This window comes from Simochromis diagramma, unplaced genomic scaffold (genome assembly GCF_900408965.1).
Source record: "Simochromis diagramma unplaced genomic scaffold, fSimDia1.1 OVJJ01000773.1, whole genome shotgun sequence".
NCBI lineage: Eukaryota > Metazoa > Chordata > Actinopteri > Cichliformes > Cichlidae > Simochromis > Simochromis diagramma.
Window position 1 is genome coordinate 415,726 of NW_024386807.1, and position 27,334 is coordinate 443,059.

The 27,334-nt window shown below is 47.5% G+C and overlaps 1 protein-coding gene and 1 long non-coding RNA gene across 4 annotated transcripts; one reads left to right on the forward strand and one right to left on the reverse strand.

The window, feature by feature from the left end:
• Window positions 1–842: 842 nt before the first annotated feature.
• Window positions 843–21,694, reverse strand: chm (CHM Rab escort protein). Of its 2 annotated transcripts, XM_040027104.1 has the most exons (18): window positions 21,419–21,694; window positions 20,151–20,217; window positions 19,805–19,877; window positions 19,587–19,711; window positions 19,406–19,512; window positions 19,285–19,331; window positions 19,053–19,199; window positions 18,811–18,927; window positions 10,158–10,269; window positions 9,837–10,059; window positions 8,719–8,796; window positions 6,310–6,414; window positions 5,028–5,091; window positions 4,729–4,822; window positions 3,130–3,228; window positions 1,777–1,922; window positions 1,229–1,471; window positions 843–1,106 (listed from the first exon to the last, which is right to left on the reverse strand). In XM_040027104.1, the coding sequence occupies exons 1-17, from the start codon at window positions 21,468–21,470 to the stop codon at window positions 1,268–1,270; spliced, it is 1,860 nt and encodes a 619-aa protein (XP_039883038.1). In that variant the 5' UTR covers window positions 21,471–21,694; the 3' UTR covers window positions 843–1,106; window positions 1,229–1,267. The 2 variants fall into 2 exon arrangements, with proteins under 2 accessions (XP_039883038.1, XP_039883037.1); XM_040027103.1 differs by having other exon boundaries at window positions 843–1,471.
• On the forward strand, window positions 17,533–18,337 carry LOC120730656. Of its 2 annotated transcripts, none has more exons than XR_005695165.1 (4): window positions 17,533–17,658; window positions 17,701–17,882; window positions 17,925–17,980; window positions 18,205–18,337. It is a non-coding gene; the product is annotated as an uncharacterized LOC120730656 (long non-coding RNA). The 2 variants fall into 2 exon arrangements; XR_005695166.1 differs by lacking the exon at window positions 18,205–18,337 and adding an exon at window positions 18,051–18,173.
• Window positions 21,695–27,334: the final 5,640 nt, after the last annotated feature.

The following is a 27,334-nucleotide window of genomic DNA, read 5'->3' on the forward strand; positions in this document are numbered from 1 at the left end:
CCTGTTAAATCCAGAATTCAAAATCCTGCTCCTCACATACAAGGTCTTAAATAATCAGGCCCCATCTTATCTTAATGACCTTGTAGTACCATATCACCCTGTTAGAGCACTTCGCTCTCGCTCTGCAGGCCTACTTGTTGTTCCTAGAGTATTTAAAAGTAGAATGGGAGGCAGAGCCTTCAGTTTTCAGGCCCCTCTTCTGTGGAACCAGCTTCCAGTTTGGATTCAGGAGACAGACACTATCTCTACTTTCAAGATTAGGCTTCAAACTTTCCTTTTTGCTAAAGCATATAGTTAGGGCTGGACCAGGTGACCCTGAATCCTCCCTTAGTTATGCTGCAATAGACGTAGGCTGCCGGGGATTCCCATGATGCATTGAGTTTTTCCTTTCCAGTCACCTTTCTCACTCACTATGTGTTAACAGACCTCTCTGCATTGAATCATATCTGTTATTAACCTCTGTCTCTCTTCCACAGCATGTCTTTATCCTGTCTTCCTTCTCTCACCCCAACCAATCACAGCAGATGGCCCCGCCCCTCCTTGAGCCTGGTTCTGCCGGAGGTTTCTTCCTGTTAAAAGGGAGTTTTTCCTTCCCACTGTCGCCAAAGTGCTTGCTCATAGGGGGTCATATGATTGTTGGGTTTTTCTCTGTATCTATGAAGCGCCTTGAGGCGACTTTTGTTGTGATTTGGCGCTATATAAATAAAATTGAATTGTGTTGATCGGTCATCCAGGAAACAGTCCTTCAGACCAATGTCCAATCAGAGCCCTGAAGCTGCAGCTCACCTTGTTGAGTAGCTTTTATGATCGTGTTCATAATGACAGGTCAACATGAGGCGCCATCATGTGGTACAAACGATTTATTAGGGGACGCCGGCTGACTTGACAGAGGAGCTTATTAACATGAGCAGAAACATCTGGAAGGCTTCACAGAGGCCTGTTTACAAACAAACAGCTGTTACAGTAAACAACAACAACAGCTGAGTCTGATCACAGCTGCAGCTGCCAGGTAAACTTCCTGTTTCAGGTGTGCTCGGCTTCAGTCTGTGTGGGGGCGTGGCTTCGCTGCTTGAGTGAAGCCTTTGGCAGAGACATCCTGTGTGACCCTGTGTGTGACAGCCAATCAGAGCCAGAGGCGTGTCTTCATGTTGAGGCTTTAATGAGTTTTTAAATAAAACAGAAAAACAGCAGAAATCATAGAAAAATAAAAAAGGCAACTTTTACCCACAATGCACTGCAGGAGGTCTTTACACTTTATATCTACAGGTTACTCCTCAGGCTGAAGGCTCGTCTCCTCCTCCTGCTGCTCCTGCTGTTTCTCCTCCCCCTCCCCCCCTGCTGCTGTTAACCCCTCCTCCTCTCCTGTGGAGGTGGGGGAGGTGTTCTCCCCATCGTAGATGATGTCCTCGGGGTTTGGAGCAGGAGGACAGAACTCCTCCTCGGGGAGAATCTTCAGGAAAATCGACTCAGCCTGAAAACAAAGAATCACACGCAAACATTACAGGAAGCGCCTGCAGTTCCTCTAACGTTCCAGCGGGGGCAGCACCGAGTCAATCCCACAGACTCCCATGTTAAAATGAACATGCTTACAGCCTGATACACAGCTAACCCTGTATTTATATATGCGTCTCTGGAAGCTAGCTAGCTGATAATCTAGCAAGCAGGCGTGTGTGCGTGTTTGCCCCTCCCCCGACACACAGCTGCGTGAACAAAGAGAAACTTTTATTCATCAAACACGACCTGAAGGAGGACCACGGCCTGAAAGGTACATCTCACCTGTTTGATGGCGTGTTCGTGTCCCAGAGCGCCATCTGGGCCGGAGCACACGTACACGTTAGACGGGAGGTCGTGACCTTCAGGCTCCACCCCGGAACCGTCGGCCATGTTGAAGTACAGACACCAAAGGACAGCTGGACGGTTTTCTGCAGACGGACATAATTAGATGAAAAAGTTCAGATCATAGAAGAAAAAAACGCCGCCACAGCACGTTTCACTAATGTGTCACAGCAGAAGAACACGAGTCGGGATGTTTTCAAAGGAAATGAAATGTTATAATGTAGACCAGGGGTGGGCAGCTCCACGCCTCGAGGGCCTGCAGGCTTTAGATCGCACCCTGGGTCAACACACCTGAATCACATGGTTAGTTCATTACCAGGCCTCTGGAGAACTTCAAGAAATGCTGAGGAGTCATTTAGCCCCTTAAATCAGCTGTGATGGATCATGGACACATCTAAACCCTGCAGGACACCGGCCCTCGAGGCCTGCAGTCGCCCACCCCTGATGTAGACAGTACACCATCCGATCCTGGACCAGCAACTCTAATTTAATGTGTTCATGCCTCTAACGTTGGTCCAGTGTCAGAGACGGCGTGATGAGGCTTTACAATAAATCAAAACTTAATCGAATAAAAGATGTAAATGAAGCAGGAAGTTTAACAGGAACATGACGGAGGTGCTTCCCTCCACCTCCCTCATCAGCTGTGATGAATCTCTCTGTACCTGCATCCATCCATCCTCACTGCTACTGTGTTCTGCTTATAATTAAAACCACAGAAGAAGAAGGTGATGAATGAATTGAAGAGAAGAACAAGAAGAAGAGGAGGAGGTCAGGGAGGAGACAAAGTTATCAGGACACAAAGACTCACTGAGCGTTCACATCTGTGCAGTATCAGGTCACATGACTGCAGTGATGAAAGGGTTAACGGTCGCTCTGCACCGACCAGGAGAATTCAGCTTTTACTCATAATATGTCTGAAAACGTGACGTCAATCTGGACCAAACTCCATTCAAAAATCGGCGAATTTTACCCAAACAGCAGAAAACAGCAGTGAGAAACACTACAAACACTACAAACACCACAAACACCAAAAGCGTGCTGTTTGGGGTTTTTAGAAGTTCGGATTTTCAAAGTAAAGCGTAACTTTTCTGTCCTCGTGGTATTTAAACAGATTTTCTGTGACGTTCAAAGATCTGAAACTGTATTAAAATAAATAGTTGAGTGTTTTTATTGTAACCAGAGTTACAATAAAGTCTGACTCGTTTTACTGGGAACCAACCAGCAGCCTCTGAGTGCAGCTGACTGGTCTGAGTTCACCCAGGCTCTGTGTGTGTGTGTGTGTGTGTGTGTTACCTTGGTCTTGACACTCTGCCGTGCAGAACATCCTGGTTACCACTGGTGACAGGTCTTCGTAGGCGGAGCCAACCGACTGACAGGTGAGGTGGACCAGATCTAAACAGACAGAAAAAACATGGGTTAAAGTCTTCTGAGTCACGTGACCCCCACTGAAAGTACTCGAGTAAAAGCTCCTTTTAACAAGGATACAACAAAGTCAGACATCATCAGAGAGACCGTGAAACACTGAAGGATCGCTGACAGAAACCTGACACCTGGGGACAGGTGTGACCCTCAGGTGTGACCCTCAGGTGTGTGTCTGTCAGGTGAAACTGAGATCAGGATGCTCGTGCAGACAGAGGTGTCGTTTGTTTCTGTGTCTTGAAGCAGGTTTATTCTGACCTTCAGTCTAAGAGCTCATTATCACCGCGGTAACCGAATCTGCTCACAGGTGATTGGTTGTTTCACTGGGGCCTCACAGATCGTTTCTCTGGCTCCTCGGGGAAAATAAACACGGAGGCGACGGCGTCTTTAGATCGATGGTGTTTTGTTTTAAAGCGTTCAAGCCCACTGACTCAGTAACCAATCACAGTGCAGCATCAGCACAAGAAGAAGAAGAAGAAGCTTTGACAGGCGGAACACACACACACACACACACACACACACACACACACACACACACACACACACACACAGTCTCTCACACACACACACAGTCACACACACACACACACTCCTGCTGTGTGTGTCTGTGCTGATGGTCATTAATCAGTGTTTCTGTGCAGGATTCAGCCGTTTCTCTTCAAGGACGCTGAAGGACGTCAGCATCATCATCCTCACTCTTCATGCCGAAGCAGGAAGCAGAGCGTCTCCTCCTCGCTCTGAGGCGGCCGTCTGAGCGCAGCAGGAGTCGCTCCTCTATCTTCTGCTCTCTGGGAGCTGCAGCTGTTTCCTGTTCCTGGGACGGGAGGGCCGCTGTGGTCGGCCGCTGCTGGGCCTTGTCTGCTTCAGCTGACCCGGCTCCTAACGAGGGGTTACGTGACTTCCTGTTTCCTCCCAATCAGCTCAAAGCAATCGGTCCACTGTCCTTTGCCCTCAGTAAGGGTTCCTCTATAAACTCAGAGAAACGCTGCTTCCTGCTTCCTCTGAAGCTCAGTTTGAGCTGCAGCAGGGCTACATGCTCCCACCTGCTGCGATTGGCTGATTGACCTTCATCGGTCCAGCACAGCTGCACCTGAGAATCAGCCTAACCTCTGTTAAAACTGAACCCAGATCAGTTTCTGAGCACTGAGCCTGGTCTCTGCATCCAGCTGTGAGCATCACAGTCACAGCTTCACAGAGTGCATTCTGGGTAAAGTGTCAGGGTTTAACATAATAATCCATGTTGGTACAGGCGGAGTCAGAGGAAGACGACCTGCTGACGCGAGGCTGAGGACGACCCGAGAGTTTGTGTTTTATGTTCTGGGAGTTACACAAACAGGAAGCTGCGACCAGGGCGGCACGCTGAGGACGCGACGATGTAGCGAGCCGCCTCAGGTTGGTAAACGACGATAACCTGAAACATCAGAACGTTTTACAGCAGATCTCCTCACACTGACACACAACAGGTGAACTCACAGGTCCCAGGTATGCAGGTCATGGTGGACGGGCTCAGCTCCACCATGTTCACCGCCGGGCGTCCGTCTGTCGGAGGAACCGTGACCAGAGACACCTGCAGAGAGCAGAGGGCGGGTCTGAGCGCGTGCAGAGAGGGTCAGACAATAATCAGCGTTCCTCCAGCAGCGCATCAGTGATTACATCACTCTACAGGCTGACGATGTCATCTGAACGCTGCACAGACTCCACCCCCTGTGAGCGTGGAGGTGACACCAGGTGCTGCTTCGCTTTGATGTTTGTTCAGTGCTGATCAGACGAACCTGCTGCTCCGAGTCGCCGGGCAGGACGGAGGCGTCGGTGATCAGGACGGCTCTGCTCAGCAACCTGCACGCACACAGAGACACACACACACAGACACAGACCCCGCACACACAGAGACACACACACACAGAGACACACACACGCACGCACACAGAGACACACACACACAGACACACACACACACGCACACAGAGACACACCACACAGAGACACACCACACCACGCACACACAGAGGACACACAACACCAGACACACACAACAGCACGCACACACAGAGACACACACACACAGACACACACACACACGCACGCACACACAGAGACACACACACACAGACACACACACACGCACGCACACAGAGACACACACACACAGACACACACACACGCACGCACACAGAGAGACACACACACACAGACACACACACACACGCACGCACACACAGAGACACACACACAGAGACACACACGCACGCACACACAGAGACACACACACACAGATACACGCACGCACACACAGAGACACACACACACAGACACACACACACGCACGCACACACAGAGACACACACACACAGACACACACACACGCACGCACACAGAGACACACACACACAGACACACACACGCATACACAGAGACACACACACGCACGCACACAGAGACACACACGCACGCACACACACACATGCACGCACACACACACATGCACACACACATGCACACACAGAGACACACACACGCACGCACACACGCATGCACACACAGAGACACACACGCACGCACACACACAGAGACACACACACACAGAGACACACACACACACAGAGACACACACAGACACACACGCACACACAGACACACACACACGCACACACACACGCACGCACACAGAGACACACAGACACACACACACGCACACACACAGAGACACACACACACGCACGCACACAGAGACACACACACACGCACGCACACACACAGACACACACACACACACACACGCACACAGAGACACACACACACACGCACACACAGACACACACACACGCACGCACACAGAGACACACACACACGCACGCACACACACAGACACACACACACACACACGCACACACACAGAGACACACACACACGCACGCACACAGACACACACACACACACACGCACGCACACAGAGACACACACACACACACACACGCACACAGAGACACACACAGACACATTTAGATACATTAGATCTCATCAACAATCAGAAATCAGTGATTGGTTGATACTGACCTGGTGGGCGTGGTCACCTGCCGGTCTGCCCCCACAAAGCCGTCCTCCACCACAAAGTGGCTGCAGCTGATTCGCTGTCCTCGGCTGTCAATCACCGCCTTACACCTGAAACAACAGCAGAGATGCCGCGACGTCACCGATCAGACCACCGAGCACCTGGTCCTGACGAGGGTCACATGACTTTATACACCAACCACTGGCTGACTTTAATCCTGACACTGACCTTTGAACTGAAACAGGAAGCAGGAAGTGAGTCGGTGTTAGATTAAACATGTTTACAGCATCATGTTTCGTGGGTTCATAACAGACCAGCTCAATGATGACGCTATGACATCATCACCTGACGCAGGAGCTGAACCGCTTACTAGATAAATAAGTATGAGCTGTAACCACCTCGGACTGTGAGTCTGAGGCAGCAGATAAATGTTGAACTGCTTTATGAAGTTTGAGACTTTAAGAACTCTGAGTCGTCCTCGAGACGCGCAGTGACCCGCTCAGCCCGCTTTATTAAAACACTGATGATAACCACAGTCATAATGAGCGCCGGGCTCAGGGCGACCATGATGGATCGACCTGCTCCACTCTGCAGCCTCTCAAGGCCGCCTCCACACAGCTCCACCCGATTACTGCGAATAATGATGCACACGGGCCTCATCCATAACCTGCACACACACATACACAGTCAGAGCGCCTTTTAGCTGCGTTAGCATTTTTACTCCACAGTCTCAGTAACGAACAACAACCAGACGGATCATCAGTCACAACGACCTGTTTCCAGCTGTAACTGAAACGTCTCTGACGTTTTCTCATCAACAAACTGATCAAACTGAAGCTCCCAGGAGGACACCATGAAACACCAGCTACACAGAACTCCATTAAGAATCTGTCTCATTTAAGGTTTTCAGCTAAACACAGTCGAGCGACTGACTGGTTACATTTGAACCAGTGCAGAATAAAAACGAGCTCCGTCATCACTGCAGGAAATGATGCGAACATCAGAACAAACAGTCCACCGACAATCTGTCTGATTTTAGCTTCATACAGTCGTCTGTGGTTCAGTACAAACACAGGAAACCAGCAGCTGACCCAGAGTAATCTGATTACTGCCGCCTGTGATTTATAACTTTAATTTACCAGGAGGGATGCTAACAGGCTAACAGGCCGTGTCTATGCGTGTGCGTGTGCGTGTGTGTGTGCGTGTGTGCATGTGTAACCTTCCATATACAAACCTGCCTGTCAATCAATCATTTAATCAGAAAACTGATGAGGCTGCAAACAATGATAGAGAGACACTGACAGAGAGAGAGAGAGAGGGAGGCGTGCAGAGAGGAGTCATCTATCAGAGAGGAGGGGGAGGAGGGAGAGGAGGAGGGGGAGGGGGAGGCAGCCGCGGGCTGATGAAGAGCCTCAGAGGTTAAATTATGATGTTCATTTCCTCTCCATAAATTGAATATTTTACTGATCATAAATTATCGTCCAATCACAGCTCAGCACAGGAAGGTTCCTCTCTCTCTCTCTCTCTCTCTCACACACACACACACACACACACACAGACAGAGTGGTTGCCGTGGCAGCCTGTGTGATCAGTGCTGTTTGTTCAGCCTTTAATTAAGTTAAAGGTTAAACACAAATGATAATAACTAAGCAGGAAGTGATTCACAGCAGCAGCCAATTAAAAGCTCCAGAAACGCTCGGGGGCGTGGCCAAACCAAACGAACACACCCTGCAGTTTAGCATGATGCACGTGTGTGTGTGTCTGTGTTACCATGGAGACAGTCAGAGGACAGGGATGTGGGGTTGATGTAAACACATATTTCCTCACCTCCATGTTTGATTTTCTAACTCTGGTTTTTCTCTCTGTCAACGTTAGATTTGAAAAACTGTGAAGTATAAGAAACAAACGTTTCTCCTGAAACATCCAATCACAAACATTTAATTTGAAATGCCACAGGAAGTGCTGTTTGTATGACCAGCATGACACGGCGCTGGTTAACGATGAGCGAGACTTTAAACAGAGCAGAGAACAGAGGGGAGGAAGCGAAGGCCAAACGCCAGCCCGACAGGAAGCTGAGTCTGAGACCTCTCACCTGTCAGTCACAGTCTACTCTACTGCGCTCTACTCAGAGGTTTGATTCTAGTGATGGAGTTGCTCTTGTGACCCATCCAGTGACATCACTCACAGTCTGATGACATCACACTGTCAGCTTGACTCACCTCACTCGGACCCCCAGCTGAGTAGGTACTAATAAAGTACCCAGTACCAGTACTATCAGCTATCTTAGGCAAAACACTTAAAACCAAGTCGAGCCAAGTACGTGCTGGCTGAGGTACTACAGAGAGCAGTACCAGTACTACAGAATTATACAGAGCACCGACAGTACTACAGTACTGCAGGTACGGCAGGTGTACCTGTTGGAGTCCTTGTCCACGATCAGGCAGCTGACCGAGTGTCTCAGGCAGTAGATCCCTCCAAACACAGCACTCATCCTGAAACACACAACAACAAAGCAGCCAATCAGCACGCAGGAGAACATGTGACCTGTCTGTGCACAAGTATGTGGACACCACACGCACTTCCTGACCTCCAGCGAGACTTTCAAAATAAAAGTTTTATTAAGGCAGTATTAAGGATTAAGGAGCAGGATGTCTGATGGTGTGGTTACCGTGGTGTCTCAGCCAATTGTCTGTCTGTATTACTGGCCCCTCCCCCTCCAGCACCGCCATAGATTAATAACATAATGAAATTACAGCTGCTCCATAAATCAGAGCAAAGGGCTCTCATTAAACACACACACTCCACTCAGCTGTAAGTGTGTGTGTGTGTGTGTGTGTGTGTGAGATTGTGTCGACCTTCTCACGCAGAGCTAACACACACACGTAACATCAATGTGTCATCATGTGTTAATCACAGCGTGTGTGTGTGTTCTCATTTATTTGATGGCGAGCCAAATCACACATACAGTGCTCTGTTTTCCTTTAATCAGGAATCTGTGTGTGTGAGTGTGTGTGTAGGTGTGATAACAGCATCTGTCACATGACCTTTGACCTTTGCTCTGAGCCCGCTCAGCATCTGAAAAAAACTGCTAATGAAGCTAAAATAATCACACAAGTAAAATCAGCTCATGAACCACCAAGCACTGGCTGCTGCCCCTCTGCAGGCTTCCAGAAGCTGTCCAATCAGAATGAAGTGGGCTAAAGCAGCTGCACAGAGGCCCAGCATCAGACAAAGAAAGATTATTATGACCCGTGAATCATGCAGAGCTCCTCCTGCAGAAGAATAAAGAACACAGCCGAGACTCAGGACGGATCCTCCACGGACACCTGACCGACGTACCTGGTTACCTGTAACCTGTTACTCACCGCGTTTGTCACTCTGGTGGCTTCATCACGTCCACGTCACACTCAATACATCAGAACTCGAACAGTTCTCGCAACAGGTGAGCTCTGGGCGACTCAGGGTGCAGAGTAGCCTGCTAGCTGAGCACAGTAGTACTCACTGACAGTAGTACTGTAATACTGGTTCTTACCTGCAGAAACACTGGGGAATCTCTCCAAGTCCGTACACAGGAAACAGAAAGGGAGTGTTGCCATAGCGACCCAGGCAGCGCAGGAAGTGGCGCGTGGAGGCGAGCCCCACCTCGGTGAGTGTGTCTTCTGTCACCATGGCAATGGAGTGAAGCAGGAAGTGCTGCAGGTTGTCGCCCAGATGCTGCTCGCGAAGGAACTCCAAAAATGGCCGACCATTGTAAGCTAGAGGATGGGGAGGAAGTGCATCATTACCCACAATCATCTGATGTTGGTGAGAGTGACCTTATGATGTCAGCAGGTGGACAGGTGAGGCATCTCACCTTGGTGCTCCTCCGTCTCCTCCACACAGGAAGTCAGGAAACGCATCAACTTCCTCTTTTCAACCACAGACAGCTGACGGCTTGCAAACACGTCTGCTCTACTACAGGGCACCTGACGGACAGGTGAGCGCAGACAGGTGAGCACAGACAGGTAAACACAGTAGGGCTGCCACGATTACGTCGACTATCAAAATCGTCAACGACTGATTTAATAGTCGACGCATCGTTTGAAGCTTTGTAAGATCACAAAAGACGCAGGAATAAGTAGCAGGATTTAAGAGTGTAATAACGGACTGAGACAGAAGATGGCAGCACTGCATGTACAAGGATGCCAGCTGTCGTTAAACCCCGAAGAAGAAGAAGAAGCTGTGTCCGGTATCGTAGCTGTTTCCAAATTCAGGAACCGCATCCTCCTGCGCCGCATTTGTAGGCCGATTACGTAGCAGCGACACGACGAAGACTGTCCGACAAATGCGGCCGACAAATTGGAAGGATGGGTCGGGTGTATCCTTCATGGCCCAACCTATCCCAGAATTCATAGTGGAGCCCTGCTCAGTTTCCAACAATGGCGGCAGCTAGTTAGTTTTAATATTACTCTTATTATTCTTTCTGGTCACAAAATAAACGTTTAACATATTTTCAGGCGAGAATGTAGCTGTGGAAACCTCAAATATCTGCTCAGTTTATCAAGACACCGCATACTTTCAAAAGCACTCCGACGTTTTCGGAGACTCTTGATCGTGGCTCAAGAGTTGGGAGCTCGCCTTGTAATCGGAAGGTTGCCAGTTCGAGCCCCGGCTTGGACAGTCTCGGTCGTTGTGTCCTTGGGCAAGACACTTCACCCGTTGCCTACTGGTGGTGGTCAGAGGGCCCGGTGGCGCCAGTGTCCGGCAGCCTCGCCTCTGTCAGTGCGCCCCAGGGTGGCTGTGGCTACAATGTAGCTTGCCATCACCAGTGTGTGAATGTGTGTGTGAATGGGTGGATGACTGGATATGTAAAGCGCTTTGGGGTCCTTAGGGACTAGTAAAGCGCTATATAAATACAGGCCATTTACCATTTACCATTTACCCACTAGCTCGATAGCTAGCCGGGGGCAAGGCTCACTAGAGCCGTGAGAGCACCGGACTCCCGGCAAATCGTTTTCAAACCCACCGCCGTCTTTCGCTACTCAGGTTAAACATGATATATGAGTCACTTAGATAACTTAAAAATGTTATTGTTTGGCTTTTTTCAGTATTTTATTTGTTCCTGAGTAAATCGGTTTGGCTGAGATTAAAGTTATAGTTTTTACACAGCTGAATAAACCTCAAGCAGACAGCTGATCATCAGAAGTGTGAGATGCTCGAGAATTTACTCCAGTGTCCTGTTATATTTTAGATAGCAAGGAGCAGACAGCTGAGTTTATTAAACTCCACTGAGACTAGGGATGGGTATTGATAAGATTTTCACGATTCCGATTCCATTTTCAATTCTCTTATCGATTCTTTTTTAAAAAGGAGAACACTAAGGTCGATTAGCTTAGAACTTTGTTTTATATCTTCTCCTTGAACAAGATAGAAATTTAGGAGTAACATGGCCTTAAAAACCCAACAGTGAGATCTTAAGAGATCCACAGCCTACGGCTCTTCAATGGGGGGTCACAGGGTCCCCAGGAAAAAAAAATGGTAAATGTAAAATAATAAAATAAATATTCTTCTGTAGCAATTACACAAGAATATCTAGTAATGTCCCTGCCTGTGGCAAACGGGTGCAAGCCTTTGACCACAAACTGAGTCACTGCTCGGTGACGTTCGTCTATCCTGGCCTGAAAGGAGACGCTACCGGCAGACTGCAGCGAGAGCTGCCAGCATCTGAGCCAGACTCTGTCTCTCTCATCATGGTCACCTAAACGCACAGTAATGGCAGGTTTTGTAATAAGGCAGATCGCGCTAACATAATATGCACTGTTAGGTGATTATTTACCTGCCGCATTAACGGGAGAGGACGTACAAACGTTACCGCTGCTGCTGGGTTGAGATTCACGAGTCCGGAGCGGAATTAAAAACACGACATTCATTTAAGGTTATCGCGTGTTTTGTGAGGAAATGCTTTTGCATATTCGTAGTGTTTCCTCCCTTAAATGAAATATCTACTTTGCAAGTATTGCAAGTTGCCCTGTTGTCATCCGTTCTCGTAAAGTATAACCAAACTTTTGAGCGTTTGAGCCGCTTAGGCGCCGTGTGGGACAACAAAGAACCGGTTTTCGATACCCATCCCTAACCGAGACAATCTGCAAACTTCATTAAAATTTAATAAACTATCATCTTGTCTTTATTTTTAGTTAGCACAGACCTTAAACACTTAAAGCTGTAAGCTAATGATAGTTATATAAGAGCAGATGCTGCTGGTGCAATAAGCTGTACGTTGTACTAGGGCTGCTCGATTATGGCAAAAATGATAATCACGATTATTTTCACTGAAATTGAGGTCACGATTATTTGACGATATTTATTTAAGCCTTTAAGACCTACCATAGAACCAAGTCCGCCAGAGCTTATCTTTATATTTGTACATGCTGTAGTGCCATTTTTGGGAGCATTTCAAGTTGCTATACATCAATACAACTGTTATAGCCCATATTTTAATAATATGTATGCATTAAGTCCATAGTAACTACATTAATTGCAAACAAGTGCAATAAACTACAAAAAAATTGAAAATCGTTTTTGTTTTGTTTGTTTTTTTACATATATTTCTACTTGGAGAAATTTAAGAGGTTTATCCCTCAAAACTTTAAATACAAAAAAGTTGCAAAAAATAGTTTACAACAACAGGAAATTTATTTTGATTGTCTTCATAGTTTTATTTTGGAGATACAGCAATTTTTATATACTGCAGGAAAAACAAAAAAACAATCCTATGATGCAAATTTGCAAAGAAAACAGCATGTGCATCAAAATAAACTATTTCCAGCAGTGCAATTTGAGTTCTAAGCATCCCAGCAACTATTCAGAAAAGTCAAACATGACTTATAAAAACACTAGTATAGGCTTTTAAGGCCTACAAGTAAAAAACTACATTTTCTGCGAAAATGACGTCACTTCCGGTTTCGGGCAGGAAATGCGATAGTTCGCGTTGACGTCTTTTTCAATGTGGGAAGTCTTAAGAGCAGCTGATCGGATCGGCAAAGCGTGTTTCTGGAATATTATGTTTTTGTTCCTGCAAGCGCTTTTTATGCAATTTTTGCAAAGCTTTATGTGGAAGGAAACCGTGACCGAGGACAAGCTGATGGCATAAGATGTAAGTACAACTCCTCCTAAATTATTGCGCTAGCTTACAGGTTCCGGTTCTACAGGGATTTAAAAATAGTTACACAAAACGGAGCGTGCTGCTCTGACCGGCTTTAAAGGGTTAACAATAACAATGTATTGAATAATGACTTTAAAAAATAATATAAAATAGTGTGGAAATACTGATAATAGTGCAAATGTTTGCAATATAAAAATAAATGAAAAATGTAAACATCTATGTTTAGTGAACTTTGCAGTGTTGCTCTGTGGTGCAGCTACGACACTGTAGCAAAGTTTACACACTGTGTCTACTTGATCCACGTCTGACTCCATGAACCCATAATGTTTCCACACCACTGAAGTTTTTTTTACCTCTCTTTTCAACCAACAGCAGTCACTCTCCTCTCCAAACAACTTCTGCTTAGCTTTCCGAGCTTCCCTCGGGTCCTCTTAATTGTTGTGACGCGTGTTCGAAATGGAGAGCGGTGCGCTTGATTTACCACATGGAGCAGCGCGAGAGTAAAGCATGAGGGAGGGGCTAATAATCGGCTCAGTCATTTTTAATGATCGTTGAAAGCCCAGATCGTAATCGTGATTAAGATTAAAGAATATTAAAGATGGCGCCGGTGAGGTCGGCTGCCGTCACGACTGCTCCGACCACTTTTTCTTTGTCTTTGTTTTTTAAGTTAGTTTTCAGCGTTTCTAAATCGGCAAAACCATCACCATTGGGTACATTAGGTATGACAGTGACACTCTTGTTTCTATTGGTATACAATGTACTCACAATTCGAAGTTTTTAACTCCGGACCCGAGCTGGCCGAGTGAGATCTCGAGGGAGAACAAAGGGAAGCGGCGGCGGCCTAGAGGGAAGCGAGCCGGCGTCAGGAACAGGCTGAGAGCTCGTGCACACCGCACACCTCTGCCTAGCATCCTGCTCGCCAACGTCCAGTCACTGGAGAACAAGCTTGACGACCTCAGGGCCAGGATAAAGTTCCAGAGAGACATTCAGGACTGCAATCTCCTCTGCTTCACCGAGACATGGCTGAACCCAGCGGTGCCGGACCACGCCATCCAGCCGGCCGAGTTCTTCTCGGTTCACCGCATGGACAGGACACGGGACTCGGGGAAGTCAAGGGGAGGCGGCGTGTGTTTAATGGTGAACAACAACTGGTGCAACAGTGCGAACGTTGTTCCTCTCACACGCTCCTGCACACCAAATCTGGAACTACTGTCCATCATGTGTCGTCCTTTTTATCTACCTCGGGAATTTACATCGGTCATTGTAAGTGCCGTTTATATTCCACCACAAGCGGACACGGTCACCGCCTTATGCGAGCTGCATGAGGCACTCACACAGCACCAGACACAACACCGGGACGCTGCGCTTATTGTGACGGGGGACTTTAATAGCGCCAACCTCAAACGCGCAGCGCCGAACTTTTATCAACACATCACCTGCCCCACCAGAGGTGAAAGGACACTGGACCACTGCTACACTACGGTCAAGGACGGCTACAAGGCACAATCCCGCCCCCCGTTTGGCAAATCTGATCACGCCGCCATTTTCCTCATGCCAAAATACAAACAAAGGCTGAAACAGGAAGTTCCGGTTCAGAGGAAGGTCGCGCGCTGGACGGACCAATCGGTGGCCGCGTTACAGGACGCACTCGATGACGCAGACTGGGGCATGTTCAGGAACAGCTCCGACGATGACGTCAACGTGTTTACGGAAGCGGTTGTGGGATTCATCGGGAAACTAGCGGATGATACCGTGGAGACAAAGACTATCACAACGTTTCCCAACCAGAAGCCGTGGGTGGATAAAACCATCCGCGACGCTCTGAGATCCCGCACCGCTGCCTACAACACGGGACTCATGACGGGGGACATGGACCCGTACAAAGCCGCGTCATATAACGTGCGGAGGGCGGTGAAAGAGGCGAAGCAGCGCTACGGGAGGAAACTAGAGTCACAACTCCAACAGAGTGACTCTAGGAGCCTGTGGCGGGGACTAAGGACAATAACGGACTATAAAGCACCAACAACCGGTATGACGAACGCGGCCGTGACTCTGGCAGACGAGCTGAACTCTTTCTATGCTCGCTTCGAGGCTGCAGCTAAGGTCTCCAACAATGCTAGTGTTAGCGGCGCTAACGGCTGCAGACAGGAAGATGCTGCCAGCACCGGAAACGTGCTCGTCATCTCCGAGCATGAAGTAAGGAGAGCCTTCAAGAGAGTGAACACCAGGAAAGCAGCAGGACCAGACGGCATCCCAGGTCGTATCCTAAGAGACTGCGCATACCAGCTAGCTCCTGTGTTCACTGAGATATTCAACATCTCTCTATCTCAGTCGGTGATCCCCACATGCTTCAAAGAGTCCATCATTGTTCCTGTCCCGAAGAAACCCCACCCTGCTTCTCTCAATGACTATCGCCCTGTAGCCCTCACCTCAGTAGTGATGAAGTGCTTTGAACGCCTGGTCAGAGACTTCATCATTTCTTCACTACCAGACACACTGGACCCACTACAGTTCGCTTACCGTCCAAATCGTTCCACAGACGATGCCATCTCTCATCTCCTCCACACATCACTCACTCACTTGGACACTAGAAGGGGGAATTATGTTAAAATGCTCTTCATAGACTACAGCTCTGCATTTAATACCATAATTCCCTCCACACTCACCACCAAGCTGGAGCATCTGGGACTCAGCTCATCTATGTGTCAGTGGATCTCCAACTTCCTAACTGGCAGACCACAGGCAGTAAGGATGGGCGGACATGTCTCAGCCTCCACCACTCTCAGCACTGGAGCCCCCCAGGGGTGTGTTCTGAGCCCCCTGCTGTACTCTTTGTACACATATGACTGTGTGGCCACTACCAGCTCCACCACCATCATCAAGTTTGCTGACGACACCGTCGTGGTGGGCCTGATCTCTGATAACAACGAGACGGCCTACCTGAAGGAGATTAGGAATCTGGAGAACTGGTGCCAGAGGAACAACCTCCTTCTAAACGTCAGTAAGACAAAGGAGCTGATAGTGGACTTCAGCACAAAGCAGGAGAGGAACTACCAGACCCCCGTCATCAACGAGTGCCCAGTGGAGAGAGTGGACAGCTTCAAATACCTCGGAGTTCACATCACGCAGGACCTGTCATGGTCCTGTCACATCAACACCGTGGTGAAAAAGGCCCGACAGCGTCTCTACCACCTCAGACGCTTGAGAGACTTCCAACTGCCCTCCAAGGTGCTCAGGAACTTTTACTCGTGCACCATAGAGAGCATCCTGGCGGGAAACATCTTAACCTGGTTCGGGAACAGCACCATGCAGGACAGACGAGCTCTACAGAGGGTTGTGCGGTCAGCTGAGCGCACCATCCGCTCCGAGCTCCCTGACCTGCACTCAATCTACAGCAGGCGGTGCTGGACCAAGGCCAGGAAGATCGTGAAGGACCTCAGCCATCCCAACAACGGACTGTTCTCTCTGTTGAGGTCAGGAAAGCGATTCCGCTCCCTGAAGACCAACACAGAGAGACTGAGGAGGAGCTTCTTCCCGCAGGCGATACGGTCTCTCAATCACACCACCACACAGTACTGACCCACACATACAGTTCTTACACACACACTGGACTTTCTGGACTTTGTTTTTGCACAACACTGGTCACTATATTCTTCATTTCCGGTTAATACTTGTACAGCTGCTGTTATTGTGTATATATTATTTATATTTAGATTTCTTCATACATTCTTATATAGTTCTATATTGTGTATTTTGTTGTACAGTTATTTTATTTTCAACTTTAATTTATATATTTTATCTTATTCTTCCCAGTTAAATTTACCCTTCATTCTAATTTGTGTTGTACAGTTATTTCATTTTTAACCTTAATTTATATTTTATTCCTTCCTAGTTAAATTTACCCTTTTTAATTTTTCATATTTATTTCCTATCTTATTCATAGCCTTTCCTTTTTTTTGTTTTCTTTAGGTCACGAGCAGTTGTCCAAGCATTTCACTACATATCGTACTGTGTATGACTGTGTACGTGACAAATAAAATTTGAATTTGAATTTGAATTTGATTAAAATTCGATTAATTGAGCAGCCCTACGTTGTACGTCTAATGGATGATGATCTGATTAGTTGACTAATTGCAAAAATAATCAGTGACTAGTCGACTATCAAAATAATCGTTTGTGGCAGCCCTAAAAACAGACAGGTAAACGCAGACAGGTGAGCGCAGACAGGTGAGCACAGACAGGTAAATGCAGACAGGTGAGCACAAACAGGTAAACGCAGACAGGTGAGCACAAACAGGTAAACGCAGACAGGTGAGCGCAGACAGGTGAGCACAGACAGGTAAATGCAGACAGGTGAGCACAAACAGGTAAACGCAGACAGGTGAGCACAGACAGGTAAACGCAGACAGGTGAGCACAGACAGGTAAACGCAGACAGGTAAACGCAGACAGGTGAGCGCAGACAGGTGAGCGCAGACAGGTGAGCGCAGACAGGTAAATGCAGACAGGTGAGCACAAACAGGTAAACGCAGACAGGTAAATGCAGACAGGTGAGCGCAGACAGGTGAGCACAAACAGGTAAACGCAGACAGGTGAGTGCAGACAGGTGAGCACAGACAGGTAAACGCAGACAGGTGAGCGCAGACAGGTGAGCGCAGACAGGTGAGCGCAGACAGGTGAGCGCAGACAGGTAAATGCAGACAGGTAACCACAGACAGGTAAGCGCAGACAGGTGAGCGCAGACAGGTGAGCGCAGACAGGTGAGCGCAGACAGGTAAACGCAGACAGGTGAGCGCAGACAGGTGGGCGCAGACAGGTGAGCGCAGACAGGTGTATTATTTATCTAATTCAGTCCCGACAGAACCTGCTAGGTTAGCTGCTGTCATCAGTGTGCAGTTTAATGGTTTGACTCTTATAAAACAGCCTGCGCAAGCAAACTTAGCTGCCCAGGCCCGAGACCACCCTCACAGACCTCTGAACAAACCCGTCTCTGACAGACGACAGACCTCTGAGCTCAGCAAAGAGAAGCCCGGTCACTGGCACCACACCATCACCGAGCCAAACGTGGAGGCGACACAGCTGCCACTCTCACAGGTCGATGCCAAAACCATTTAAGACCTACTTCACCTCAAAATTTACTTTGTTTCCTACACAAACATAGAGAAAGTAGTTCACACAACACAGTAAAAAGCTTCCAGTACGAGGCTGTGACCTGTCAGCTTGTGAAGAGTTTCGACCTGTCAGAGCAGGTGCTGATGTGATGACACCTGTGTTTGTTGTGTTGATTTCACTCGTCTGAGTGCGACTGTTGTTTCTGTTGTTCTCATGCAGACATGACCGACACACAGAGACAGAGCAGCTCGTACCTGCTCCACGCTGCCGTGGCGATAGGTCAGTATCCTGGTCACATTCTTGAACTCTGCATAGCGACTGACGTTTGATTTGATGAGCAGGTCGACCAATGAGCCGCGAGAGTACATGAGCTGGAGGGAGATGAAGATGAAGCACACGGAGCTCGGGTCAAACAACCAATCAGAAAGCAGTGGGATACACCGAGGGACACGATTGGCCGAGAGGACTGTCCTTTGCTGTGCTGATGTCACGTTACCTTAGAAACCAGGTCGATGTTGAACCGGCGTCCTTCCTTTACCAGCTGGGTGTAGCTGATTTTCTTTCTGGTTGGCTCTGATTGGCTGGGAGGAGCAGAGGGCTGTGGCTGATCCGCTTCTGGCTCCTCCCCCTGTTCCTGAGCAGCCTGTGATTGGAGGAAGTATGCAGTTATTATTGTTCGGCCAATCAGGAATTGATGTGAATGTCAGGGGAGGGCTGCTCTTCCTCACCTGCTCGTCTCCCTCAGCGGCCTCACCTGTTTCTTCTTCTTTTGAACCTGAAAGAGCTGATTGGTTTAAAACCTGCTAATCAAAGCTCAGAGAGTCGATACAGGATCAATATAAGACAGACCTGCTGATTCGGTCTCTGATGGCTCTTTAGCAGCGTCTTCACCTGCTGCTCCCGTCTCTTCTTCTTCTGTGGTGTTTGGAGGCTCCTCCTCCTCCTCGGCTTCCTCACTGACACGTATTGATACCTTAATCAATAAACTGATCTCTGACTGATGTGACCTTACAGGTATGCATGAGTTTACCTGAGGTAGCAGAACACCTGCAGGTTACTGATGGAGGCGGAGTCTGAGCCTGACAGGTAGATCAGCTCCTCCCCTTCTTCCACCAAGCTCGACCGATCCTGGACCTCCTCTGACAGAGACTCTGCCTACAAACACACAGGAAACTGTCACTGATGACTTCCTGTTGGGCATCTGGCCCCGCCCACCAAATCAGCAACCTGACAATCAGCAACGCTTACTTGATGCTCCTGTATCCAGGTGAGCAGAGCGTTGAAGGTGAAGCTCGCCCAATTGGCTGCATAGTAGCTCCGCCTAAAGACACACAGGAAGCTGTCACTTCCACAATAAAAGCATCGCTCTATGCTCTTATTCTGACACTCTGACATCAATCAATTGATCTAACTGATTGATCTATCTCTGATAAAATATTTTATTGCTGTAATGTGAAAGCGTTTCTATAGCAACGCCCTCAGTTATCAATATACAAATACATAAATTCAACAGATACTTATTGATTTTTACCTCACCTGTAATTGATAACATTGATTATTAATCAGTAAGTGTTCTTGATGAATAAGTAATGACCTGTCGACGTGAAGAACTCTCTGTCCAACTCTGGAACACGCGGCTGCCACCACCGACTCAGCAAGACCTGATCACACAATCAATAATCAATAAGCAGCAGCAGGCAACAGGAATGAGGGGACATAAGGAAGGAAAGCTAGGAAAGGAAACAAGGAGACAGAAACCAGGCCTCAGCACAACCTGCACACAAAATCTATCATCAATAATAACAGGAAAGGAAACAAGGAGAAAAGTCTAGGAGACAAAACAAGGAGAGATACCAGAGGAGGGAATGAACAAGGAGAAACAATAAGGACAGAGCAGAAGGAGAGGAGACAAAAAGACGTCTAGGAGGCACAATTAGGAAGAAAAACAAGGAAAAGAGACAAGAAGTTACATGAGAGGAGGACACAAGGAGAGAGGAAACAAGGAGACAACAAGTCAAGATAGCAGAGAAAACAAAAAGAGGAGACAAGGGGACAAGAACCAAGGAAAGAAAACAGGGAATGGAGGAGAGGGAACAATTAGAAACAGCAAGGACAGGACAGAAACAAGAGCAGGAGACAAGGAAACAAGGTCAGGAAACGGAAGAAAGGAAACAAGGAACTTGGAAAGAAAAATGAAAACAAGTAGATGAGGGAAACAAAAGAGAGACAGATGAAGGACAGGAGAGAAGGAGAGAAGAAGGCACTGATCCTGTATCGATCAGGTTATTGATAACATGTGATCACTTTGCTACTGATAATTATGAAAGTAAACCCTAAATATTGACTGTCGATCATTAGGACTCAAAGTGGTTCAGTGGTTCTGTTCCGATACCATAACTCGATCACACAGACAGCTGATTCATCCTGACACACAAACACAGTTAGCATCACTTAGCCTAGCCGTTAGCTTCCTATCCATAAGAAACAGATGGATGTTAGGAGTGCTAGCCTCTGTTAGCGGCACTGCGAGCTAACCCTGATAAAAGCTAAAGCACCTAACGTTAGCGTCAGCCCAACAGCCGCCGTCCTGCCTATTAAAGTGATCAATGAGTGATCAGACATTTATTAAATATATCTCTTATGGGCGCTGAGTCTATGTATGTATCCAGGGGCTAACCGCTGGCCGAGGGTTAACGGCTAGCCGCTGCTATTAAAAATGCATTGGCCGTTAGCTGCAAGCTAATCCCTACTCATACCCCTGTTTTGTCCGGTTTACACCGGGATCCCGGGATGTTTCGGACCGAGCCCCGGCCACGACATGGTCCGGGTTAGAAGACAGCCTAAAACCAGGTGTTGGAGTACCTGTTCCCAGAATGACCACGTCAAACTCAGACGGCAGATCCTCCGCAGCCATGTTGTTAGCAGGGAAACACAAAGTCACGTGACAGGGTTCTTTTCCTCCTTCAAATCACTGATCGATGAATTATCGAAAATAAAATTCTTCACTTATTTTCTCCCGAGGTTCTGAAAGTGTTGCATCTTTGTTCCTGTTTGTATGACTCGTTGATGTCATCATGAAGCAGCTCTGCCAGCTGTTCCCACATCTGTGAATCAGCAGGAAACCAGGTCTGACGTCACTGTGTCACCCTTTAGTGTACTAATCAGCAGCAGCAGCTGATCACAGAATAGCTGGACATGAGCTTGTAGAGTAAAATCCTCCTTTTAGACAAACACACGAATATGAAACATGCAAGTGGGGAAGGTGGTGCTGATTATCACTCATAATGAGACACAGCACATTTATATGAGTCGTTTATTCATTCTAACTTGCTGAAGGTATTGTGTTATAGGCTCTCTTTACTGTTGTCACACTGACAGTTTTCAAGTTGTTAACAAACAAAAACAATGAAATAAAAGATTTTGCTGTGAACAGACATCAGGAGGAGCTCTCCATGCAGGTGAAATAAGCCATCCTTTATCTGCCAAAACAGAAAAAAAAAACATCTGAGAAACTGCTACAATACTAGGAGTGGCAAAATCTACAGTTGTGAGGTTTGGTGTGACAACAACGACGAGGGCACCGTCTTTTCTGCAAGACACTGCCGCTATCACTGTTGCTGCTGGGAATACCAGGAAGCGAGGCATTCCAAATGAATGGCCAAACTCTCTTTGACCGACATTTCAAACTTTGGACTCGCTCGCAGGTCAGGTATGATTTGAGCCAGTTGTTTGATGTCTGGGAAACTCAGGGGAAAAGCAGTGGATAACAGGAAGTTGTCACAAAACACTGTTTGTATTTCAATTCAATTTTATTTGCACAGCGCCAAATCACCACAACAGTCACCTCAAGGTGCTTTACATTGTACAGTAGACCCTACAATAATATCTAGAGAGAAAACCCAACAATCAAATGACCCCCTATGAACAAGCACTTTGGCGACAGTGGGAAGGAAAAACTCCCTTTTAACAGGAAGAAACCTCCAGCAGAACCAGGCTCAGGGAGGGGCGGGGCCATCTGCTGTGATTGGTTGGGGTGAGAGAAGGAAGACAGGATAAAGACATGCTAACCCATGAACAAATTGGAGTCTATTATATCGATATTGTTTGTGCACTTTGTCCAGCCATTTGTAGATTCAAATTTTTAGATCTAATTAAAATTCAACCACTCCAAAAGATCCTTTGGAAACCCAAAGAGTTTTTTAAACATTTTTTAAAAAAATGTATTACAAACACCAAAACAGAACAACACAAAACGAAGCAACCAGGTGTAGAGCGTAAAGCAGTAATAATAGAGACAGACAGACAAAGATGAACACGCACACACGCGCACACACACACACGCGCACACACACACACACACACACACACAAACACACACACACACACGAGCTCTGCTGGGACTCCGTTGTATTATCACCAACTCCTCTTTATGTTATGCAACTTCCAAAATTTGACTTTAAATGTCCTTAATTTTAGCTTTAAGCTACAACTGTTTCCCGATTTGTGACCAAATCTTTCTCTTTAAAAACTATATAACTAGATTATTCATATCTTACTTTGATCAGTGTGTCAGTTTACACTATTTTGTGCTCTCTATGATATTCAACACTTGCCTTACATAACTTTTCAGGGCATTTTCCCCAGACCTTATCATCCATCTTCATTAGGCCTACACTCATCTTGACATGTTCAAGGTTCAAGATCGGTTTATAGGGTGTATAAACTGATTGGTCACCATCGGGTCAGACAGCTGCCAACAAGGGGAAACCCAGAAAGGGAGAAAATAAAACTTAGAGTACAGGTGTCGAACTCCAGGCCTCGAGGGCCGGTGTCCTGCAGGTTTTAGATGTGTCCTTGATCCAACACAGCTGATTTAAATGGCTAAATGACTCCTCAGCATGTCTTGAAGTTCTCCAGAAGCCTGACAATGGACTAATCATTTGATTCAGGTGTGTTGACCCTGGGTGAGATCTAAAACCTGCAGGACACCGGCCCTCGAGGCCTGGAGTTTGACACCCCTGACTTAGAGTAATAAAGAAGGACCAATGCCTACCAAAATAAAACAGGAAATAACTCAAATTTAAACACTATACCATTCAGAAACCATCACATTGTTAAAAAAAAAAACAAGGAAGAGAAAGGTAAACACAATTTGCTCAAACCTTACGAGAACTTAGTCAAACTGGCTAAACAGCATTACCTTCTGTACTTTCATCTTTGTATCTATGAAACATTTTTCAATAAAAGGAAAAAGGAGGACACGGTGTGAAGATGCACAACTAATCAAGGTTTAGTTAGACAGGTGGGTCTTAAGCTTATATGAACTTTAGTATATTCATGCAAAGTTTGTCTGAGCAGTAAATCAGTATCAGAGTTGTAAAGGCACTGACCTGTGCAGTGCATGTTTGCGTGTTGCTCTCTTTGTTTCCTGTTGGTGAATAACTGGATTTCACCTGTGTGCTGTAATCTGATCATGGTTCCTCCCTTAATGATGTAACGGTGGGAGGTTATAGAGCCACATGCAGATAAATGTAACACTTAACACTATCCACACAACTAGAAGTGTTTCCATGTTGCGCAGTAACAGACAAAAAGTTTTTTGTTTTATATATATATATATATACTACAAAATTCCCCGCTCGCCCCTGTGGGCGGTCAACCCTTCCAGCTCGGTCCTCTACCAGAGGCCTGGGAGCTTGAGGGTCCTGCGCAGTATCTTAGCTGTTCCCAGGACTGCGCTCTTCTGGACAGAGATCTCCGATGTTGTTCCCGGGATCTGCTGCAGCCACTCGCCTAGCTTGGGAGTCACCGCACCTAGTGCTCCGATTACCACGGGGACCACCGTCACCTTCACCCTCTTCTCGAGCTCTTCTCTGAGCCCTTGGTATTTCTCCAGCTTCTCGTGTTCCTTCTTCCTGATGTTGCTGTCACTGGGAACCGCTACATCGATCACTACGGCCGTCTTCTTCTGTTTGTCTACCACCACTATGTCCGGTTGGTTAGCCACCAACATTTTGTCCGTCTGTATCTGGAAGTCCCACAGGATCTTAGCTCGGTCATTTCCACCATCCTAGGGGGCGTCTCCCATGTTGACCTCAGGACTTCCAGGCCATATTTGGTCATATTCAGTCCAGCTTTGTCCAGCCACTGGTAGGATTTCTGGATGACATCTATCTGCCGGTGGTACGTACCGTGCAGGGGCCTTTCCTTCCATGATGGTTCCTCCTCTTCCTCCTCTTTCTTGGGTTTCTGCTGCCTGAGGTATTCACTGAGCACGTGGACAGTTTGTGTGTGTTCCGTGTTCAGCCAAGAGAAAGTGTCCCTTCACCCAGTTAGGCAAAAGTCAACAATCTTCAGTCAACGCGGGTGACCTTGAATGAGGGGGAGGAGTCACAACACAGTCTCGTTATCTAAGGGAGAATTTTCTTATTCCCGTCAGCTTTTGCCTTGAGTATCCAGCTGGTGCCAAGGGGGCCAAGATGGTGAATGTTTGGGTTTAATGGAAACAACTGCATCCAATTTTTAAAGTAGGTCTAATGTCCGTCACTGGTCACCAGGTCTCTCAATTACCGTTCTTCTGCTCCAATATCTCATCTATATTGCAGAGCCATGAGCTTCTCCAAGAAGCTCGTGGATGATCGTTGTCTCATCCTGGACTGTGGTGCTGACACTCACCAGTCCTCGGCCTCCTTCCTTCTGCTTACCGTGCAGCCTCAGGGTGCTGGACTTGGGGTGAAACCCTCCATGTGTGGTCAGGAGCTTTTTTGTCTTGATGTCTTGATGTCAGTGGCTTCTATCTCCTCCTTTGGCCAGCTTATTATACCAGCTGGATACCTGATCAGGGCAGGGCGTAGGTGTTGATAGCCCGGCTCTTGTTCTTACCGTTCAGCTGACTCCTCAGGACTTGCCTGACCCTCTGCAGGTACTTGGTGGTTGCAGCTTTTCTAGCAGCCTCTTCATGGTTCCCATTCACCTGCGGGATCCCCAGGTACTTGTAACTGTCCTCTATGTCTGCAATGTTGCCTTCTGGTAGTTTGATCCCCTCCGTTCTGACTACCTTCCCTCTCTTTGTTATCATCCGACTACACTTCTCCAGCCCGATGTCATTGCTGTATATCCTGGTGGTGTGGATCAGTGAATCGATGTCTCGTTCACTCTTGGCATACAGCTTGATGTCATCCATGTACAGGAGGTGGCTGACAGCTGCTCCGTTCCGTAGTCGGTATCCGTAGCCAGTCTTGTTAATGATCTCACTGAGGGGGTTCAGGCCTATGCAGAACAGCAGTGGGGACAGAGCATCTCCTTGGTAGATCCCGCACTTGATGGTGACTTGTGCTATGGGCTTGGAGTTGGCCTCTAGTGTTGTACGCCACATCCCCATTGAGTTCCTGATGAAGGCTCTCAGGGTCCCATTGATCTTGTACAATTCTAGGCATTCCAGTATCCAGCTGTGGGGCATTGAGTCATAGGCCTTCTTGTAATCAATCCAGGCAGTGCACAGGTTATTGGCTGGTAGTTGGAGAGGACCGGTCCCTTCTGGGGGTCCTTGAGGATCAGGACTGTCCGGCCTTCAGTTAGCCATTCTGGGTGTCTCTCCTCAACTAGCAGCTGATTCATTTGTGCTGCCAGGCGCTCGTGGAGTGCAGTCAGCTTCTTCAGCCTGTAGGCGTGAACCATGTCGGGCCCTGGTGCTGTCCAACTCTTCATACTGGAGACCCTTTCTTGGATATCTGCCACTGTGATGGTTACTGGACCCTGTTCAGGGAGGTTGCTGTGGTCTGCCCTCAGATCCTCAGGCCATGCTCTGCTGAAACATGACTCGCTGCCAAATAGAAGTTTTAATAGGAGAAGTCAACCACACAGAATCCAGTTAAAACTGTCTGGATCAGTGCTGTGAACACGGTGAGCTGGTATGTTTGCCTTCTTCTGTGTCACGCTGACATTTCTGAACATGTTCAGTTATTTTTAGGAATCTGATCTCTGTTCTCTTCGTGTGTGTTTTGATTGTGTTTTTTTCTGTTCTTTGTTGTTGTTATATTGTCTGTAAAGGTTCTCAGTCATTCAGGTCATCGTAGTCCAAGGAGCTTGGAAAGAAAAGCGTCTGGACTTCTTTAAGTTTTTTTAAGAAGTTTCACCTCTCAGCCTAAATGGCAAACTTATCCCTTCTGTCTTCCCTGGTTTGCCATTCCTGGACTGTGAAGAGAATGGAATCCTCCACACTGAAGTTTACCTGAAGCCCACACACTCGGACCAGTACCTCCTCTTTGACTCCCACAAAACTGCAAAACACAAACTCAACAATGTGGTGTTTGCTGTACAGTGCAGCGAGGACCTCTACACTGGAGAGACCAAACAGCCACTTGACAAGCGCATAACACAACATAGAAAAGCCACCTCCACAGGACAAGACTCAGCAGTTCATCTGCATCTAAAGGTCAAAGGTCACTCTTTGAGGATGCCAATGTTCACATTTTGGACAGAGAGGACAGATGGTTTGAAAGAGTGAAAGAAGCATCTATGTCCACTGTGAGCGACCATCTTTGAACAGAGGCGGGGGTTTACGACACCAACTCTCTGCCATCTATAATCCAGTTTTGAGTTCCCTTCCCAGACGCCTTAACGGCCACTCACATCCTGGGCCATCTGACCTCAGGAATTCACATGATAAGGTGGGGCCAGGTTTCACAATGAGCTCACCCGAAACTCTGGCTGATTGGGACCCACACCCAGTTTCACACCTTGGCTCAGGCGATTAGAGGATCATCAGGGGGTCCTTTT